The sequence below is a fragment of the Meles meles genome, chromosome 5 (assembly GCF_922984935.1).
Source record: "Meles meles chromosome 5, mMelMel3.1 paternal haplotype, whole genome shotgun sequence".
Classification (NCBI taxonomy): Eukaryota; Metazoa; Chordata; class Mammalia; order Carnivora; family Mustelidae; genus Meles; species Meles meles.
Window position 1 is genome coordinate 84,790,404 of NC_060070.1, and position 22,986 is coordinate 84,813,389.

Sequence of the window (22,986 nt, forward strand, 5' to 3'; positions counted from 1 at the left end):
TAGTGGTGAAAGAGATTTGTGCTTCTGCTCAGTCTTCCATTTTAACTCCAGAAGTAGAAAATAGCTTTAAATCCAACTATGAAAAGCTTATTTACTTATTTATTTATTACTTATTTAATAAGGTTAGTGGTCAGTGGACAATCTTTGACTTAGGTTGAAAAAATCTAAAATTTTAAAAATAAAACCAACTGAATTATATCTCTAAAACAGACCATGATCAACCTCTGTATGACTGTCCTATGTGTGGGCTCATCTGTACAAATTACCATATTCTCCAGGAACATGTTGACTTACATTTGGAAGAAAACAGCTTTGGACACGGTATGTTGATATGTTTAAAAATAAGAATCTCTTGATTTAATTTCTGCTTCCTAGGTTATATCTAAGTTTTAGAGTAGTAATAAAGAGGGAAAAAAGCATACTGGTTAAAAATAAATTTGTCCCTTTATTTTAAACAAAAAAATAAATAAATAAATAAATAAATTTGTCCCTTTAAAGAATTATAATGTAACTTCAGCTTCTTTTTAGAAGTTGTTTCACGGAAAAGTTGTGTAGAATGAACTGCTGTGGGCAGTAACCAAACTAGTGGTTTTGCCCCCAGTGTTTTTCCCCAGAACACGAATATTCAGAAGACAATGAAATTGTACAATTTAAGAAATCTGTTTGATGAAGTTGAGGACATTTCAGCAGCTAGAAGTAACTAGATTTAGCATCAGGTCAGCAAAAGTTGTTGTTGAACCAGGAAGCTGCCATATGGCACATATGATTTTCAAAAAATATATGAACTGTATGATTTAAATGTTTTTCAAGTTCATTTCCTGTTTGTCCAGTTTCTTATGTTAACCACTTACTAGTTTCATAAGTGACTGTATACAATTTTTTTCTCTGTCCCTTACTTTTTTGAATAGTGGCATTGATAAAGTATTCCTTGTGGTGCCTTACAAGTGGGAAGATTCTGTGAGTTTCAGAATCCCAATGAAAAAAATATAAAGTAGACCCTAAGAGAAACCAATAGTGTTCTACTGGATTTCATTTTCTTAAGGTACATTGATACCTCCTGTTAATTCAGGGGTCTTCAGTATCCAGTATTAATGATCCTAATACCACTCAGTGATCTTCATGAGTAATACTCCTTGCTCACTCAGCCTAATCCCAAAATGAGAATCACTGGAACAAAGATGGAATACTCCTCTTCTCCAGCGATTTTCTATTAACTACTATGGGAAAATACCCCTCTGAAGCTGAATAATAATTCTTTTATTTTTAATAGGCTTTGTATGGGTACATAAATTATTCTGTACCTGTGGTACAGAATTATATAATTCTATAACAGAATTATATTATATAATTCTATAACAGAATTATATAATATAATTCTGTATAATTATATTATACAGAATATTATATAATATGTATTTTATATATTTTTTTTTCATTTTTTAATTTTATATGATATGTATATTATATAGTTCTGTATAACAGAATTATATTATATAATTCTGTAATTATATTCTGTAATTCATTCTGTAATTCTGTATATTCTGTATACATATATTCTGTAATTATTTAATTACATACATAATTAATTCTGTAATACATATATTCTGTAATTAATTCTGTAATTCAGAAATGTATTATATAAATATATTATAAGCCTGTGGTAAATAATGAAAGATACGGCCTTAGTAAATCACTATAGATAGTATCAGTAGTATGCTAAATATCAGTTGTAATTTGTTTATCCTCGGCAGTTGGAAGTGGGGACCAAATGGGAAGATGTAGTAGAGACTGAGAGATTTGAAAGAAAAGAAAGAATATTCAAATACATAATTCAAATATCAAATTGGAAGTCAGGGAGACCAGATCCTGTCCAGAAGCCACTGACTAATGTATCTGTGGGATACTGGGCAGAGAGGAAGGAAGGCAATATGTTACAAAGTTGTACCATGTGTTTGAACCAGACTGTAATTAAGCTGTACTTTGCAAACATATTTTTATGCTCTTCATTATTTCCTTTTCTCCCCCAGTTTATTTGAAAAGCCAGTCTTCCTTATTTATGTTAATAAGGAGCACCAATGAAGACTATTAATTTCTCTAAGTTCTGGTTTCCTTAGGAGATACCTAACTTCATAAGGTTGTTATGAGGATCAAATGAGACAATTAATGAAAAATGCTTGTCACAGCCTACCTATTAAGTGCATATTAGTGATTTAAGTGGAGATTCTACCCTTATAGAAGCTGTTCAAGTTCTGCTAGAAACAGTGTTTCCATGACATCATAGTCATGAGTAAATATCAAAATAATAGCATTTACTCCATTAAAAAAAAATGAGTTAACGTATAATAAGTGAGATTTAAATTCAGTAGTTATTTTATTCTAAACATTAAAAATATCTAATAGGCATAGATAGAGTCCAGTGTTCTAGAGATCTAGAATTGGCTCACCAGCTTCAACAAGAAGAAGACAGAAAAAGGAGATCTGAAGAATCACGACAAGAAATGGGAGAATTTCAGAAGCTGCAGGTACAAAGATTAATAACAATTGTAATATTTTGGTTTGGTAGAATTCTTATTTTTCAAACATGCTGTCAAGACTACAGCCTATTATTTTTGTCATTGTTGATACACAAAATACTCTTTACATATATATTTTATAGTTTGTAACAGCTACCACTTACAATTACTCATTCTGGTCATGTACTGGGATAAGCACTTCATATATAGTATCTTAAGATCTTCACAGCAACTCCCTAAATGACAGATGAGGAAGCAGAGACAGAGTACTTATGTAGCTAGTAACTTGTTCAGGTTCAGGCTATATTAAATGGTAAAGCCTGGATTCAAACCTATGTTAAATTGGTAGGGCAGATTAGGAAACAAAGAATTTAAGTGTTTGTATAGATACTTAAAAGAGAAACTTAGAATTAATATCTCTTGTCTGAGTGTTAAATTCTTTTAGTGATTGCAATTCAAGCATTTAAAAAGAGCCATGTTTAATGGAAAATCTATTTTTGATGACATTTGAGACTTTGTCTTGGATTGATGTTGGTATCTGCTGAACTAAACTGGCAGCATCTAATATATTTTTAATGCAGTACATTTTTAATAGATTATTTCTACTTTTTTCAGTCCTAATTTTCCGTGAACTATTACCTGTGCTAATAATGCTCAGAGTTTCTAATTACTCTTTTTCTGTGTGCTAATGGGATAATGTTTGGGGGAAAAAGGGTTTATGATTGAATAGGTTTGAAAGTATTCAGTTAAACACGTTTGTATACTGCAAGATTTTTCAAAACCTTTAATATACTAATGTGCATTGTACATATAATTTTCTGACTCACTTCTGAGTTATTCTGTTCAGATATGTCACACATGACCATGTAATTCTCAATTTGGAATATCTAACTTAGGCTCTTTTTCTCCTTAGTGATTCATTTGTTTGCAAAACATTTTCCCACCAAGATTCAGAGGAAGCAAAAAAGTTGGCTTTTCCTAAGTTTTCTTTGTCTTATATAATTTTGAACATTATAAATACGAAAAGTTTCCAGTATTTAAATGCATTTGTTAAGTAACTTTGCAAGTTCTTTAGATCTCAAAAACTTTTTCCATGGAGGCTGTGTTATACATTGGAGATTCTCTATCAGTGTGCAAAAAAAAAAAGTTAATTTACTATGCAGAATTACTGCCTGAATGAATTGTGGATTAAGTAGGCCCTCATAGGCTAGCCTGGGAACAAATAATAAGTACTGACAAGTTTTCTTAAATAAATCAGTGCTATGTTCAGAACTGACCTGCCTTTTTCAGTACCTTTAGTAGGAAGACAGGATTGTCTACTTTTCCTACTACAAAGAAAAGCAAATCTCTTCCCTGGTGGTTTACAGAGAAAGGCTGTTACTAACTGAGGGATTTGTGTATGTGTATGTGTGTTAAAAAATCTTAATCTTGTATGAAAGTCTATAAAGCAGAATGTTTCAAAATACATTTCCAAATAAATAAAATTGTAGTAAGTTTCCATCCTCATTGAAGTTAAGGGACATGAAAAGTAAGTCATTTTTATGTTCAATAGAGACAATATGGTTTAGATAATTCTGGAGGATACAAACAACAGCAACTACGAAATATGGAAATAGAAGTCAATAAGGGACGAATGCATCCATCTGAATTTCACAGAAGAAAAGCTGATATGATGGAATCGCTAGCTATTGGTATTGATGATGGAAAAACAAAAACTTCTGGTGAGTACTTAAACATCAAAATCATTATTTTAGTATTTCATATAATAGTGAAGTAATAATTGGGATTTTTTGAATTTGCTTAATTTTAATAATCCATAGTTTATATACTTTTAGTTGAGACTGTTCAGATATTTTTTTAAAATGTGTTTTTGAAACTCTTGTACTTTTATATTTTATTAAATACTCCACTTAAAAATAATTTACTTTTATATCGTGTTCATTTACTTGACATTTGAAAATGGGCCTTTTAGAAGTTTTTATTGAGTGTTTACTATGTTTGAGATCAATGCTGTGTGATAGAAGTATAAGATACACACACACATACACATGAACCAAATATATATATATACATATATATATTTTTTTTTAATTCCTTTAGTCACATTAGGAAAAGTGATGAAGTAAAGTTAATTTTAATACGTTAAACCCCATGTGTCCATCGTATTATTTCAACATATAATCAGTATTAAAAACTATTAATGAATTATTTTGCAATCTTTGTACATTTTTCAAAATCCGATATGTATTTTACACTTTACATAGTACTTATATTTGGATAAGTCACATCTCAGATGTTTAATAGTCACACTTAGATAGTGGCTACTATATTGTTTTAGTATAGTTTTAGACACTAAAACCTTTATATATACTGCATCATTTAACTTGCAAAACAGACATTCACTTGTATACTGTTAAATTTTTCTGGATTAGTTAATTGTGATTTAGACAGATTAAATTACTTTCCCACTGAAACCACATAGCTACTTATTGGCCCAGCTAGTATTCACAGTCAAATCTGTCTTGCTCCAAAGAATGCCTTTTCCCTGATGTTTTTTAAGGTATTTTTTAAATGTACATTATTATAGTAAAAAAAATTTTTTTTTCCAAATTTTTTTTTAATTTCTTTTCAGCATAACAATATTCATTGTTTTTGCACCACACCCAGTGCTCCATGCAATATGTGCCCTCCCTATTACCCACCACCTGGTTCCCCAATCTCCCACCCCCGGCCCCTTCAAAATCCTCAGGTTGTTTTTCAGAGTCCATAGTCTCTCATGGTTCATCTCCCCTTCCAATTTCCCTCAACTCCCTTCTCCTCACCATCTCCCATGTCCTCCATGTTTTTTGTTATACTCCACAAATAAGTGAAACCATATGATACTTGACTCTCTCTGCTTGACTTATTTCGCTCAGCATAATCTCTTCCAGTCCTGTCCATGTTGCTACAAAAGTTGGGTATTCATCCTTTCTGATGGAGGCATAATACTCCATAGTGTATATGGACCACATCTTCCTTATCCATTCATCTGTTGAAGGGCATCTTGGTTCTTTCCACAGTTTGGCAACCGTGGCCATTGCTGCTATAAACATTGGGGTACAGATGGCCCTTCTTTTCATTACATCTGTATCTTTGGGGTAAATACCCAGTAGTGCAATTGCAGGGTCATAGGGAAGCTCTACTTTTAATTTCTTGAGGAATCTCCACACTGTTCTCCAGAGTGGCTACACCAACTTGCATTCCCACCAACAGTGTAAGAGGGTCCCCCTTTCTCCACATCCTCTCCAACACATGTTGTTTCCTGTCTTGCTAATTTTGGCCATTCTAACTGGTGTAAGGTGATATCTCAATGTGGTTTTAATTTGAATCTCCCTGATGGCTAGTGATGGTGAACATTTTTTCATGTGTCTGATAGCCATCTGTATGTCTTCATTGGAGAAGTGCCTGTTCGTATCTTCTGCCCATTTTTGATATGATTATCTGTTTTTTGTGTGTTGAGTTTGAGGAGTTCTTTATAGATCTTGGATATCAACCTTTAGTCTGTACTGTCATTTGCAAATATCTTCTCCCATTCTGTGGGTTGCCTCTTTGTTTTGTTGGCTGTTTCCTTTGCTGTGCAGAAGCTTTTGATCTTGATGAAGTCCCAAAAGTTCATTTTCACTTTTGTTTCCTTTGCCTTGGAGACATATCTTGAAAGAAGTTGCTGTGGCTAATATCGAAGAGGTTACTACCTATGTTCTCCTCTAGGATTCTGATGGATTCCTGTCTCACGTTGAGGTCTTTTATCCATTTCGAGTTCTATGCCAATAAGCTAAGCAACCTAGATGAAATGGATGCATTCCTGGAAAACTATAAACTCCCAAAATTGAACCAGGAAGAAATTGACAACCTGAATAGACGAGATTGAAGCAGTGATCAAAAACCTCCCAAAAAACAAGAGCCCAGGACCTGACGGATTCCCTGGGGAATTCTACCAAACTTTCTTTTTTTTTTTTTTTTTTTAAGATTTTATTTATTTATTTGACAGAGAGAGCACAAGTAGGCAGAGAGGCAGGCAGAGAGAGAGGAAGGGAAGCAGGCTCCCTGCGGAGCAGAGAGCCCGATGTGGGGCTCGATCCCAGGACCCTGAGATCATGACCTGAGCCGAAGGCAGCGGCTTAATCCACTGAGCCACCCAGGCGCCCCTCTACCAAACTTTCAAAGAAGAAATAACACCTATTCTCCTGAAGCTGTTTCAAAAAATTGAAACAGAAGGAAAACTTCCAGACTCTCTTTCGGAAGCCAGCATTACCCTGATCCCCAAACCAGGCAATGACCTTACCAAAAAGGAGAATTTCAGATCAATATCACTGATGAATATGGATGCTAAGATTCTCAACAAGATCCTAGCAAACAGGATCCAGCAGCACATTCAAAAGATTATCCACCATGACCAGGTGGAATTCATCCCTGGGTTACAAGGTTGGTTCAACATTCGCAAATCAATCAATGTGATAGAACAAATCATTAAGGGAAGAGAGAAGAAACACATGGTCCTCTCAATTGATGCAGAAAAAGCATTTGGCAAAATCCAGCATCCGTTCCTGATTAAAACGCTTCAACATATAGGGATAGAGGGAACATTCCTGAACTCCATAAAATCTATCTATGAAAGACCCACAGCAAATATCATCCTCAATGGGAAAAAGCTTGCAGCCTTCCCGTTGAGATCAGGAACACGACAAGGATGCCCACTCTCACCACTCTTGTTCAACATAGTATTAGAAGTCCTAGCAACGGCAATCAGACAACAAGGAGAAATAAAAGGTATTCAAATTGACAATGAAGAAGTCAAACTCTCTCTTCGCAGATGACATGAATCTTTATATGGAAAACCCAGAAGACTCCACCCCCAAACTACTAGAACTCATACAGCAATTCAGTAACATGGCAGGATACAAAGCCAATTTACAGAAAAATAAGTGGCTTTCTTACACACTAACAATGAAAATACAGAAAGGGAAATTAGAGAATCGATTCCATTTACCATAGCACCAAGAACAATAAGATACCTGAGAATAAACCTAACCAAAGTGGTAAAGGATCTGTACTCGAGGAACTATAGAACACTCATGAAAGAAATTGAAGAAGACACAAAAAGATGGAAGACCATTCCATGCTCTTGGATCAGAAGAATAAACATTGTTAAAATGTCTATACTGCCTGGAGCAATCTATACTTTTAATGCCATTCCGATTAAAATTCCACCGGTATTTTTCAAAGAGCTGGAGCAAATAATCCTAAAATTTGTATGGAATCAGAAGAGACCCCGAATTGCTAAGGAAATGTTGAAAAAGAAAAAACTGGCGGCATCACATTACCTGATTTCAAGCTTTACTACAAAGCTGTGATCACCAAGACAGCATGGTAGTGGCATAAAAACAGACACATAGACCAGTGGAACAGAGTAGAGATCCCAGATATGGACCCTCAACTCTATGGTCAAATAATCTTCGACAAAGCAGGAAAAAATAGTGGAAAAAAGACAGTCTCTTCAATAAATGGTGCTGGGAAAACTGGACAGCTATATGTAGAAGAATGAAACTTGACCATTCTCTTACACTGTACACAAAGATAAGCTTGAAATGGATAAAAGATCTCAATGTGAGACAGGAATCCATCAGAATCTAGAGGAAAACATAGGTAGTAACCTCTTTGATATCAGCCACAGTAACTTCTTTCAAGATATTTCTCCAAAGGCAAAGGAAACAAAAGCAAAAATGAACTTTTGGGACTTCATCAAGATCAAAAAAATTTATATTGAAACAGCTTTGTTCCTACCAAAGAGGTTCCTAATCTTACTGTTTTAAAGCTCTAAACTTTTCATTTGTATTTTAAATCCCATGTGCATCCCTTTCTGATTTTAATCCCTCCTCAACCACACGGAGAACTGATATTCTTAATTTGGTATTTATCAGTCTCATATATTTTAATACTTTTACCATATATGTAGGTGTCCATAAAAATATGTAATATTTTAATGTATTTAAACTATGTGTAATTGGTATACATCTGTTCCTATTTGGTCTCCTCGGATATGTTGATTCTTATAGCTGTATTTCATTTTGACTCTGATATTCTGTTTAAGAATTATACACAATTTATTTACAACTTATTTATAATTATATACAACTTATTTACCTGTTTTCATGTTGACAAACATTTAGGTTGTTTCCAGTTTCTTGCTCTTACAAATTATGAACAGGTTTTCTTTTAATCCTTAATGCCCATTATCCATTTACCCCATCCCCCATCCACCTCCCCTCCAGCAACCCTCAGTTAACTCCCTTTTCTCAAGAGGTCTTTTTTAAGAGTTTTCTGTAATGCAACCAGAACTGAAAATACAAGATTAAAGGGCATGTATATCTCTAACTTTGTTAAAGTCACTGCAGAATTGTTTTCCAAAATGATCGTACTCTACGTTTGCATCATTGTATTCTCACTCACACTTTGTATGGTCACACTTTTTAATTTTTGCCACTCATTTTTGAACTGATAGTACTTAATTTGCATTTTCCTCATTACCCCTGAGTTAGTTTCTTCAGTAAATAACCTATTCCCTTCTTTTGTCCTCTACTGAGTTGTCTCTTTCTTCTTAATTTATAGGAGTTCCTTCAATATTCAGGACACTAATTCTTTGTTGATTATATGAAATACAAATATCTTCTTCAACATCTATAGTTTGGCTTTAAATTTTATGTATGGTATCTTTAATTAGTTTTAAATTTGAATATAATCAGATTTCTGTCTTTGTCTTTATTTATATCTTAAGTGTCTTGTTCAAGGAAATCCCCCAACTTTGAGGTCATAAACCTATCTCTTTATATTCTCTTTAAACATTTATACTTTGGGGGCACCTGGGTGGCTCAGTGGATTAAGCCGCTGCCTTCGGCTCAGGTCATGATCTCAGGGTCCTGGGATCGAGCCCCACATCGGGCTCTCTGCTCTGCAGGGAGCCTGCTTCCTCCTCTCTCTGCCTGCCTCTCTGCCTACTTGTGATCTCTCTCTCTGTCAAATTAAAAAAAAAAAAAAATCTTTAAACATTTATACTTTGCTTTTCGTATTTCTACTTTTAATTCACTTGGAATTTATTAGTACATATGTATGTATGAGAGAGAATGAGAGTGAGCAAGAGAAGGTGTGAATTTTTCCCCTTATTTATAACAGTACTTATAAGGTCTTATTGCTTATACATCTCAAGCAATAAGAAAGGAAAGTGACTCTGTACTTTCCCTCACTTATCTGTAATTCCCTATGCCATGTATTTTCATATCCATGAGTCTGTTTCTGAAGGCCATCTTTATATTTCTTTAAAGGTCTCCGTGTAAAAAGGTTTCTGTGGGATAGGACATTCCAGCCGATCTGGAATATGATTCATTAGGGTATACAAGAAGAAAGTACTAGAGTTTCTATTTGTTTTTAATTTATGTCACCCTTTAATTTCTGTATGTGCATATGTTTTAGAATTACTATAGAATGTAGTAGAGTATGTATAGTTGTTACAATATTGATATATCTGTAGGAGGTTAAAGAACACTGCTCTGTTATGTCCTATGTCCTTTTTATAAACTGCTTTGAAATTCAATGATTATGTGGCAAAGATTTTTATTTTTGTGAGTTATGCAAATTTTAATTGAAGCAGCTATTAGTTAAAGCTATTATTTCTTTTCAACAATAGATTATAATTTAACAAAAGATATGGGAAAATACCTAAAGAAATTTAGGGGCTAAGGATAAATAATTTTATTATAAGGAAATTTTTCTTTTGTTATATATACAATTATATATATTATATTATATATATTATATATTATATATATTATATATATATTATATTATAATATATTATATATATTATATTATAATATATTATATATATTATTATACTAAGACAATGGTGCCTCACTGTCTAAGTAACAGGGTCTTAGCAACCACATTATATAATTATATGTAATATAATTATATAAATGTAAATATAAAATAATTATATAAATATAATTATTTTTTATATTTATTTTTATTTTTTATTTTTTATTTATTTTTCTTATTATTTTTATTATTTATTTATTTTATTTATTTTTATACTTATAAAAATAATTATATAAATATAAATATAAAATAATTATATAACGTGGTTGCTAAGACCATGTTACTTAGACAGTGAGGCACCATTGTCTTAGTATAAGTAATACACTAGTGTTAGGAAAACTTGCATAGTGGTAACAAGACATGAACTAAGATTATAGCAGTAAAAAGATAAAGAAGATGGAATTGACAGGATTTAGATGGGGTACTTGAGGAAGAGACTAATATTAGAAATATATGAGACAGCCATAAAAGATGATAGCTTATCCTTCTAAATATTCCAAGTCTCTTTTTTATTTTAGGAATTATTGAAGCACTTTATAGATATTATCAGAATGCTGCCACAGATGTGAGGCGCGTTTGGCTTTCCACAGGGGTGGATCACTTTCATTCATCTTTTGGTGACAAAGGTTGGGGTTGTGGTTATAGAAATTTCCAGATGCTACTTTCATCATTACTACAAAACGATGCCTATGACGATTGCCTGAAAGGTATGTGAAGTATAATTCTCTTAACTTGTCTGCTGATACATAGTTGACCCTTGAAGAACATGAGTGTGCACTGCATATACATGGATTTCTTACAGTCTAATATTACAAATGTATTTTCCTTGTGATTTTTTCTTAAGATTTTCTTTTTTCGAGCTTTATTATAAGAATACAGTTTATAATATATATAACATATAAAATACATGTTAATCAACTCTTCATTTTATGTTTGTTGGTAAGGCTCCCTGTCAACAGTAGGTTATTAGTAGTGAAGCTCTTGGGGGAGCAAAAAGTTATATGCAGATTTTTGATCTGCGGGCGATTAGTGTCCCTAACCCCTGTATTGTGCAAGGATCAACTGTACATATAATATGGAATGAAGTAATATATAGTACTTAAGTAACTGTCATGTAATATGTTTGCTTGTATAATTTTAGGTATGTCAATTCCTTGCATTCCAAAAATTCAGTCTATGATTGAAGATGCATGGAAGGAAGGTTTTGATCCTCAGGGTGCCTCTCAACTTAATAACAGGTTACAGGGAACGAAGGCCTGGATCGGAGCATGTGAAGTATACACACTCCTGACCTCCCTAAGGGTAAAGTATGTACCTGAAAACCCACGTTAAGGTTATTGTCATATCTGGGAAGTTTTCTATGTTGTTTTTTTCTTTTATCAAAGGATAGTTAAAAAATAAAATTTAAGTGGCACTGAAAGGCTTATGCTAAAAACCAGTTCAGTCCCTATCTCATGTTCTTCTCTATTCTCAAGTCTGATTTCTCAGAGGCAGCTGTTACTTCCACTGTTTGTGAATAATATGCTTTCAGGGCTTTTCTTTCTTTTCTTTTTTTGGTTTATTAGTCTTAGACATCGTTCCATTTCCCTCACGTTTCCCACCTGTGTTCACCCTCAGTCCTTGTAATTTGGTTAAATCTCACTTTTTATTTGCTAAAGTCAGAATTTACATCATGACTGTATTATTATTCATTGCTAATTTTATTTACTTTCCTGAAAAGCTTTTAAAATTTTTCCTTGAGTTAAGAATTCTCTTTTCTTTTCCTTTTTACTCTTGACTACATCATGGTCTCAAACTTTTTCACAACCTCCGCTTATGTAATCTGAGGCACCCCTATCCTGGACACTTCTTCCTTGAAGCCCTCTATTGTCTTTGCTCTGGTCTCCTAAATCCCCTTCAAAGCTGTAACCATGTGGCATTTCTTCATTTTTTTCTTGAAGTGGAGCCTGGACTTTTTTCTGGATTCCATGTCTATCTTTTTTGGATTGTTCTGCTTAAGTACATCTTTCATAAGCTTCCTTAAAAAAAGTGCCTGGTCCTTAATACTTAAGTGATCGTTTGGGTGGCTGTGTTATTCTAAATTCAAAATCATTTTCGTATCAAATTAAGTTTTTACTCTGTTAACTTATAGCAATCAGTGTTACTTTTGAGAAGGTAAGATGTTATCTGATTTTCATTACTTTTTTGTATAACCTGTTTATTTTCTCTGAAAGTTTTTTGCATCATCTCTTAGTCCTGCTATTAAGAAATTTCACCATGAATGTGGGGCTTTGATTCGTTGTATTAGGCATTTGTTTTTCCTTTTGAATCTAGAATTGTGAGTTGTAAGATCTCAGTGTAGTGATTAAGAGCTGAGACTTCGGAGTCAGGCTGCCTACAACTGATTCTAGTTTTCTTGCATATTGGCTGGCTGTATGACTTAATTTGTCTGTAGTCTAGTCCCACCATTGATAAAAAGAACATGTAAATAGTAACTGCTCTATAGAGTTGCAGTGATATTGAGATGATCAAGTGCTTAGAACTATGACTGGAATGTAGTTAGAGCTCAGAGGTTAATGATAATTATGATTACTTCCATTTTCTTTGTTCTTCTTTCTGAACTTCTGGTAGTTGACCACTGAACTCCTTTGACTTTTTAAGTTTACTGGTCATGTTTTTTTTTTTTTCTCTTTGCTTTTTGTTCTACTGTGTAGATTTTCTCAGCTTTATCTCCCAACTATTCTATTGAAATTTGTATCTTAGCAATCATGTTTTTAATTTTAAGGGGTAATTTCATAGCATCATAGTCTGTTATGGTTGCAAATTTTTTCCCAACATTTTCTTTCTTTCTGTTCCTTGCGTTTTGTGGGTTTTTTCCATGTTAATTTGTTTTCACATCTATTTATTTTAGTCTTTTGCATTTTGAAGTCTTCTAACTTTTATAAGTCCTTAGTTGTCCATTCCTAAAGTAAGGATGAAACATTAAAAGATCAGAAGTGTCCTATAGGATTATTTGGAGCTGGCAGATAAGCAGATTTCATTTATAAAGTTTTAGGTGGAAGCTTGCTATTTGTTTGGGGAACTCTGAAAATTTTAATATAGGAAGAGATCTTTTCTCAGGGCCATTCAGAGAAGAGTTCTCCACTCTCCTGCCTGGAGCTCCTGCATTGATGGAGTGGGATAGTTAAGCAGTAATTTGCCTTTATTATGTAAATTTTCAGTTCCTTTAACATTATAGCCCCATTACTACTCTCCCCAATAACTCGTGCCCCTGAGCTTCCAGCATCTCTGGGATTTTAAGACAATTGTCTGTTTTTTCCATTCACTTTTATGTTTCCTTTTCTGCTTTTCATTTCCCAAAAATACAGGACAATTTCGGCTGTCTCCATTCTCTTTGTCTTTGTCTGTTTGAATCATTTTCTCCTTCAGTATGATGATGTTGGGCTTTCAAGAGGGAATGGAGATAGATGCTTATGATCATTTTTAAGGGAACATTTGCCTTTAAGCTTCATGGCTCTGTTTTCCTTTATATTTGTTTTATATCATTTTTACCACATTAATTGATTAGGTTCAGAGGCAAAACTATTTCTTAACTTTTATATAGGTAAACTTTGGGGTGCTTGGGTGGCTCAGTTGGTTAAGCATCCAACTCTGGATTTCAGCTCAGGTCATGATCTCACAGTTGTGAGATTGAGCCCCACATGGGGCTCCCCGCTCAGTGTGTCAGCTTGAGATCCTCTCTCTCTTCTGCCCCTCCACCTTGCTCCACTCATGTTCTCTTTCTCAAAATAAATAAAATCTTTAATAAAAGAAAACAAATAGGAAAAACTTGTTTAATAATTTTCTTGAATTATTTAAATCAAAAGGACTTTTAATGTCTTCTAACTTTACTATTTCTTATTTTCTTCTTGCCAGTCTGTTCACATTTTCAAATTACATCTATATATCATATACTGAGTTTTCAAATAATGTTTAAGGAAAGGAAAATATCTGTCTAAAATTCCTGGTAATATCCAGCTTTTTCTGTTGGTGCTTGAAACAGTTTACTTTTTTAGTAAAGCCTCTTTAATACTGTGCTCTGAATTTGTTTACTACTTGTTTAAATATCTTCCTTTCACGCTCTGTGAGTTATATTTGTAGGGTACTATTCAGATTCTAAATCTAAATATGCAGTCAATTTCTAACCTGAAAGTTACCTGCTTTTCTAAAAATTTATTCAGAAGTTCATTTCAGTGTTTAAAACTCAGTAGTAGGGACACCTGGGTGGCTCAGTCGGTTGGATGTCTGCCTTCGGCTTAAGTCATAGTCGCGCACTCTAGGGATGGAGTCCCACATTGGGCTCCTTGCTCAGCAGGGAGCCTGCTGCTCCCCCTGCTTGTGTGCACGTGCTCTCTCTCTCTCTTTGACAAATGAATAAATAAAATCTTAAAAAAAAAAATTAAAAAAATAAAACCCAATTGTAATCAATTGAAAGTTAGCCTCAACACTAAACTTGCTGAGGCTAAGGATAGCAACCATTATAATTTTAGTATATTGGGAGACTTCATTTGTCAAGAGAGACAAGGAAGGACAGGATAGGATATCTGTCCTATACTTTAAAGTGAAAGAAAACTTTATAGTTGCTTTTGCTTATAACCGAGCTTTTATTATTTTTTTTAAAGATTTTATTTCTTTATGAGAGAGAAAGAGCATGCACGCACAGGTTGGGGGAAGGGCAGGGGGAGAGAGAGACTCTCAAGCAGACTCCTTACTCAGCAGGGAGCCTGACTTGGGGCTTGATCCCAGAACCTTGAGAGCATGACCTGAGCAGAAATCAAGTGTTAGAACACTAACTCACAGAGCCACCCAGGCGCCCCTAGCTTATACCTGACCTTTTAAAAATAGTTGCTGAGAACTGTCAATAGTGCTTCTGGTTAAAATAATTTCATTTATTCAAGGTTGACTTCGTCTTGTGGAAGGAATACCACTGTAGTCTAGTGCCAAGTAGCAGATAGATAGATGTATAGATGGAAGTCCATACAGGGTTTTTTGAGATCTTTGTAGGTATTCTTTTCTTGTCTGTTATTGGAATTTGTGAGAGCCAACAGGAAAAATACTCAGGATTTTTTTTTTTTTTAAAGATTTTATTTTTATTTATTTGGCAGACAGAGAGAGGCAGGCAGAGAGAGAGAGAGAGAGGAGGAAGCAGGCTCCCTGCTGAGCAGAGAGCCCGATGCGGGGCTCGATCCCAGGATGCTGGGATCATGACCTGAGCCGAAGGCAGAGGCTTTAACCTGCTGAGCCACCCAGGTGCCCCTACTCAGGATATTTTTGATAGGTGTGAATGGCTATTGTGGAATTAAAATTAGAAGTCAGCTTCTAGGGGTGCCTGGGTGGCTCAGTGGGTTAAGCCTCTGCCTTTGGCTCAGGTCATGATCTCGGGGTCCTAGAATCGAGCCCTGCATCAGGTTCTCTGCTCAGCGGGGTGCCTGCTTCTCCCTCTCTCTCTGCCTGCCTCTCTACCTACTTCTGATTTCTCTGTCAAATAAATAAAATCTTAAAAAAAAGAAAAACCTTTAAAAAAAGAAGTCAGCTTCTAATTGATCATCAGGTTTAGAGAATTTAGAATGAAAGTTGTGTCTTACATTACATGTAGATGACTTCTAAAAACCAAGTATGGTCCTTATTTACTGTTCATGGGAATTCTATGTGTCAGAAAATGTAACTTTTAGATCAGTGATCACTCTTATTATGAAATTATTTAAATAATTATCTCTTCATAAAATGACATTTTTCCGGGTACATAATGAAACTTATATTTATTTTCTTCTTAAGAAAATACTGATGAGATAAAATTAGTTCTAAATTAAAATTTCTTTGTATTTGATGACTCCATTGGTGAAAGTTTTAAAAACTCTTTTACAAACAGTCCATTTTGTTAATTTTTTTATAGGTGCCACATAGTTGATTTTCATAAGTCAACTGGTCCTTTGGGTACACATCCTCGTTTATTTGAATGGATATTGAACTATTATTCTTCAGACCGAGAAGGGAGTCCAAAAGTAATGTGTACATCTAAACCTCCAATCTATCTTCAGCATCAAGGTTGGTATAACTCATAGATAATAATTATAGCTTATACCTTTACAGGAAAACTAATTGACTTTTGCTCTTTTAAGATTCAGGTAATAGGGAAGAGGAGAGTATTGTGACATTAGTCTGATTTTCAGAGCTACATTGTCCTTATGATTGGTACCTTCCTGGGTATTGAAGGGTGCTATCCCTTATATTATTTCAGGGCCACCCAGTTCACTCTTCTGCTGTCTTGTTCATCCCTTACTTTTTTAGGTCTTCACCTAAGGCTTCAGTGAAGCCTTCCCTGATCACCTTATTTGAAATTCCATCTTGTTATCCCCCTCCTCACCACTGGCATTTTCTGTTTCTCTTCCCTGCTTTATATTTTTGCTTCAAACATAATAATATGCTGATTTATTTACTTTGTTTATATTCCTTCCTTTTAGAGTGAAAACTCCATGAAGGCAGGAATGTTTGTTTTATTTGCTTCTGTATAGCTAACTGCTTGGAATAGTACCTGACACATAGACACTTGATAAATTTTGTTGAATGGATGATTTGAATCAACAGGAATAGGAGAAGTAAATGTAGGGAGTCTCATCATTTAGGAATATAAGCTGTAAAAGTTAAGCCCTATCCATTGAAATTCTAATATATATAAATTTACTTTTGTTAACCTTTGGGATTCATGAGAGTTTTTGTTCTGTGGTAGGTAATTTTCAAATGCTTTCTTGTGAGATAATTTGGATAAGAAAGATCAAGGGATTAGGAATGAAAAACTAAAATAAGATGGCACAATAGACACAAGAGTTTTTTTGTAATGAAACCTTTGAGAAAAGGAAAATTGAGCAAATGAAAACTGAAGGCTAAGAAATAGAATTTAACCTACTGTGTCTTCAGAGAGAGAGTACCTGTTAGAGGGACTGACTGTATTTCTATTCTAAACACACATGTGCACATACTGCAGAGAATATATATACTGTGTGTGTATGTTCAGTAACATGTCTATATGTATAGCAATAGATAGGACACACACATATATAGCTGGTTTTTTTTTATTTTATTTTTTGATAGGTCATAGTCGCACAGTTGTTGGAATTGAAGAGAGAAAAAACCGAACATTATGTTTACTAATATTTGATCCTGGATGTCCTTCTCGAGAAATGCAGAAACTGTTAAAGCAAGACATGGAGGCTAGCAATCTCAAGCAACTTCGGAAATTTGTGGGAAATTTAAAACATAAGCAATACCAGATAGTAGCAGTAGAGGGTGTCCTTTCTTCAGAGGAGAAAGTTGTAAGTATCTACATATTTGATTATGTGAAGCTTGAACAAGTTGAATTTACAAGTTTAAGATTTTTAGTTAAAATCGGTGTTATCCCTTTGTATCTCATTCTGCATTATTTTGGTTTTGTATCATTTAATTTCTGGAGTGGACATCTTTAAATTTCAAATGCTACCTAATGACTTTCAAATACTTTACTCAGCTTCATAAAAATGTTTAATCTTATATAATGTAATTGTTAATCCAGGCAAATGATGAAAAGTGGCAACATATATGGTAAGAAAACCTAACTCAATCCCAGGAGACCTAATGTGTATTGATCTTAATAATTATGGTTTATTAAGTATGATTCTTATAATTATTGTGGCTCTATCTTACGCATCTGCAGTTACTGGATATACAACACAGTTTTAGAATTTAACTTCAAACAGTTGCCTCTTTATCCTTTACAGTTAAGTGGTGACTGGTACATTCGGAAGAATTTCTAGGTATAGAAAACCCTCCACTTGGTATAAACTGAAGTTATGTAATGTCACATCAATTCTAGAAAATACAGTTCTCAGTATCTTAAGAAATTTCCCTACCAGACTACTCCACATGATTTGTTCCCTCTGAGGAGAAAAGAGACCAAAGACTAGAGAGGACCATTTATGAAGAGTAATAGGATTACAAGAAAAAGCACTAAAATTACTTGAAATGAGAGAGAGAACTAGAATTCATCTTTTCAGCCTTACAACTTGGATTATAAAGGTGAAGATTGTTTCAGAAGTTCTTCAGTTAATTACATCTTAAAGGTTTCTTTGTTGTGACATAAATGCCGAAATCACATTCATTTTTGCACCCTATCATTAATTTGGCTGCATAAAATTAGAGTAATTTTATTCATTTATTTATTACTTTGAAAAAGACATATTTTTATTTTATTTTTTAAAAGATTGTATTTATTCAAGAGAGCATGCATGCACACATAAGCAGGGGGAGGGAGAGGAAGAAGTAGGCTCCCTGTTGGGCAGGGAGCCCCAAGTAGGGCTCGATCCCAGGATCCTGGGATCATGACCCAAGTGGAAGGCAGTTGCTTAACTGAGCTGCCCAAGGTGCCCCTACATTTTTATTTTATTTTATTTTTAAAGATTTTATTTACTTGTCAAAGAGAGAGCACAAGCCAGAGGAGCGGCAAGCAGAGGGAGAACCAGGCTCCCCACTGAGCAAGGAGCCTAATATGGGACTTGATCCCAGGACCCTGAAATCATGCATGACCTGTGCCAAAGGCACATGCTTAACCATCTGAGCCACCCAAGTGTCCCTATATTTTTATTGTAATTCCAGTGTTGTTAACATACAATATTATATTGATTTCAGGTATACGATGTAGTGATTCAGCAATTCTGTACATTACTCAGTAAAGTGTACTCTTAATCCCCTTCACCTAGTTCACCCATCCCTGAACCCACCTCCCCTCTGGTAGCTGTCTGTTCTCTATAAGAGACTGCTTTTGTTTGTTAGAGGTTAGTTTTAGTAGTTATAAATGTTCATCAGCAGAGCATAGGTGAGATTAAATATTATCATGGAGCCTAGCTGAATATTTTAGTTGTTAACTTTCTGGTTTTGGAAACTGAGACATTGGTGTTAGTAGAATACTAAAAATGTACATATGCTACTGTACTTTTTTTTTTGAGTCATGGAGGGTAGCTGTGTCTTTAACCAAAAGAATCAGGACTTGACTGACTATGTATAATACCGCCAGAGAGAGAAGAAATAACAATATGATTAGTGATTATAATTGTAATATTAATAAAGTAGTACTTTATAATGCTTGCTTTGTACTAGGCACCATCCTAAGCATTTTACACAGATATTAACTAATGTAATCTATCGCATAGTATAGGCACTATTATTCCCATTTTACAAATGAGAATACCTAAGCTCGAAAAGTTGTTAACGTTTCTAAGGTCATGCAGCTGCTAAGTTACAAGAGCCAGGATTCCTGTTCAGTCCATCTACATCCAGCATCCTCTATATTGCTTCTTCTGGGAGGATACAAAGTCTCATCGTTTCATGTTTGCTAAGTAAGCTTATATGGGAACAATTCACTTTTATTGGAAAGATAGGACAGTATATTTTGATCTAAATGTAGAAATCCTCACAAAAAGTCCTCAATTGTTAATCATGAAAACGCATGAAAATCCTTTGATCTAAATGTAGAAAGAGGACAGTATATTTTGAAAAACGAAAAATCATCAGTTAATACTGTTTTCATATATCGCTTTCAAGCTCGGGGTTTTGTTTTTTCCCTTTTTTTTTTTTAAACCACTGTGTCCTGTAGTTATTCTTCCATTTTTAACAGTGCTTTTATACATTATACATTATAGGAATTCAGCAAATACTGATGTATTGACTGATCTGCATATCACCAGATAGAAACTTGCATCTGTAACTAAGAACACATTAATGACTTTACTTTTTATTTTAGGGTGGTAGTTTTCTTATATCTCATTTTAAAATACCTTTTTCCTCCCAAGTGATAACTATAATTTTAATTGTAGGAATTTCAGAACAAATTTGGTATTTTAAAGTATCATAAGATGTAGATATTTATAGCTGCATTTTATGTTTTTTTCTCATATTTGGAGTTAATTAATTATATTTTAATAATCATGCAGCTCTTACTCAAGGAGAGGAATCGGATTTCACAAAATTGTTTTCATCCTGGCAGTTGTCCTATAATTACCATAATACATTTCTACCATGAATATATTTTGAGTATCTAATAATTCCAAACTGTTACAGATTTTGGACCACTTGTTTAGGTGAAAGGATTTATGCTGGAAGGTATCTCCTGATACAGTTCAGTTGTAATGGATACAAACCTATTTAATAGCCATTCTCAATTCTTTTCATGTGTTGACATATTGTAGTTAAATTGTATCACCGCATTCTTTGTTTTCCATTATGTAATCCTTGTACTCTTAACTTGATTTAACTTTGTTTTAAATTAGCTTGGTATAATATGTTTTGACTTGTAAACACAAATTATGAAAATAGGAGATTAAAAGTCTTTTAGGGGCACTTGGGTACCTCAGACAATTGAGCATCTGCCTTCAGCTCAGATCATGATCTCAGGGTCCTAGGATCCAGCCACCCTCCCCTCCCCTTCCTCAGGCTCCCTGCTCAGTGGGGAGTCTGCTTGTCCCCCTCCCTCTTCCCCTTGCTTGTGCAAGCCCTCTCTCTCTCTCTAAGTCTTTAAAAGTGACATTTTTAAGGCCATAATGAAGGAAATAATTTTCTTAAAGGTTCTCTGTTCACAGCCCTCTCTCTCTCCTCTGTGTTTATACATGTCTCTTTCTGACTGTGAGCCATCATTTTTACTTTGACTCATTATTCCTTAAAACATAGAATTTTTATTTTTTTCTGTTTTGTCTTTACCTGGTATTTTGTTTAATTTCTTTTTTTTTTTCTTTTTGGTTTGGCTTTAAAAATGTTTATTTCTGGGGTGCCTGGGTGGCTCAGTTAAGCATCTAACTCGATCTCACACAGGTCTTGATCTCAGCTCCAAAGTTCAAGCCCCACATCATGTTCCACTCTGGGTGAGGAGTCTACTTTAAAAAAAAAAAAAAGCTTATTTCTAATTTTCTTAAGTTTGAAGCTATAATTTTTCTTAAGGAATTTTCATTACCTTCAAATTTTTCTAGATTTTATTTTTTATATTAGATAATTAATATAAATTCTAAATAATGGACTCCTTAAAATTAACAGTTCTTTAAAATTCCTTTTCAAGGCCAGGAGACAAGCTTCTCAAGTCTTCACAGCTGAGAAGATTCCTTGAAGAATTAAGTATTTCAATGATCATGGAATTTTACTTTATTTTCCAAATTCAGATATTGAAGTCCCTAATACAGCTATGAACCTGAATTCTTTAAATACTCAACTTGTAATTTAATGTCTAAAACATCTAAATCATACCTCAAGTACCTCACTGTTTAGTAACTATTTCAATAAACTATTTTGTTTGCATTATGAGTTCTGTATTTCCTCATATCCATGTGTTAGAAACTGGTTTTGTGTAGTAGTCCTATGTAATATTTATTGGGTCCTTCTATTAGGTATCCTAGTATTTTTCCATTTTTAATTAGTGTAATCCTCAATTCTGTGAGACAGATTCTGTTAGTCCTGGAAGGAAGCTGAAGCTCTGCAAAGTTTATAATTCACCCAAGAAAATGATTGTAATCGAGGGTATGAATGCAGGCTGTCTCACTTCCAAACTCTTACATTTGAGCATTCTGCTTTCTTTTGTTATAAAACATATATAATGAAATTCCCTCCTCATCACTTAGAGATTACCTTAATATTTAACAGGTATAGTTCTAAAAAGAGGGATTTGCTTTTGTTAAATATTTATGCTCTTACCCATGCAATTGTGAATTAGAAACCTATGTTTCACATATCCTGTAGGAAACAAACTTTCAGGTTCATGTTGGATGTGTCAAGTAAGGTTGCAAGCAGGAATCCTACTTTGGCCAATTTGAGCAGAAGGGAATTCATTGAAAGATCATCAGAAGCTCAGAGAATACACAGGTAGCTAGGAAACTGTTCTGGAACAAAGGCAATTCTGGAGGCTAGAATGTGGTCTGATTTATAGTGGAACTATCAGGTTAGGAGCCAAGTCAATTGTCGCTGTTCAAAATTCAGATTCTAGAAAGGCCACATCTGGTTGGCATGAGACTATGCCATGGGACAGAGGCAGTTTCTTGAAAGGAAATTAGGGTAGATAAGGAAATGGATATTACACAACAACAAAAAACAACACAATGAAAAAAGAACATACTTGAATAGGGTTTTATAAATATTAGCTATTCCATCAAATAGTAAAAGCTGCACTCCAAGAGTGAATAATACTGCCAATTGGAAAATTCTGGAAATCATCTTTCCTCTCTCGGGTAACCTACGTTATCTTGTTTCTACTTTAGATCTACTTTACAGATTTCTACTTTATCTTGTTTCGTGCCATCATTACCTTTTATCTGGATAATATAATAATCTCCTAACTGGTCTCCCTATCTTGATCCTGTGTCAGTCAGTCTTCCACACATAGGCCAAATGTTTTGAAATACAGATGTGATTTTGTTACTTCTAGTTGAGCCTTCTTCATTGCTTCATTGCTGGATAAAGTCCAGACATTCCACACAACCTGGGCCCTGCTTACCTCTTCAGGCTCATCTCTCACCACCCTCAAAGTTCTACTCCTTCCAGC

General features: G+C 34.2%; 1 protein-coding gene across 1 annotated transcript in view; it reads left to right on the forward strand.

Annotated features, from left to right (window-relative positions):
* The window catches only part of ZUP1 (zinc finger containing ubiquitin peptidase 1), a 31,324-nt gene extending 9,426 nt beyond the window's left edge, over positions 1-21,898 (forward strand). The window contains exons 3-10 of the mRNA XM_046006621.1: positions 211-321; positions 2,401-2,522; positions 4,066-4,234; positions 10,940-11,128; positions 11,563-11,728; positions 16,333-16,484; positions 17,529-17,749; positions 21,514-21,898. Of these exons, the coding sequence (XP_045862577.1) occupies positions 211-321; positions 2,401-2,522; positions 4,066-4,234; positions 10,940-11,128; positions 11,563-11,728; positions 16,333-16,484; positions 17,529-17,749; positions 21,514-21,561 (1,178 nt within the window). The 3' untranslated portion in view covers positions 21,562-21,898. The remainder of the gene's footprint in view (positions 1-210; positions 322-2,400; positions 2,523-4,065; positions 4,235-10,939; positions 11,129-11,562; positions 11,729-16,332; positions 16,485-17,528; positions 17,750-21,513) is intronic.
* Positions 21,899-22,986: the final 1,088 nt, after the last annotated feature.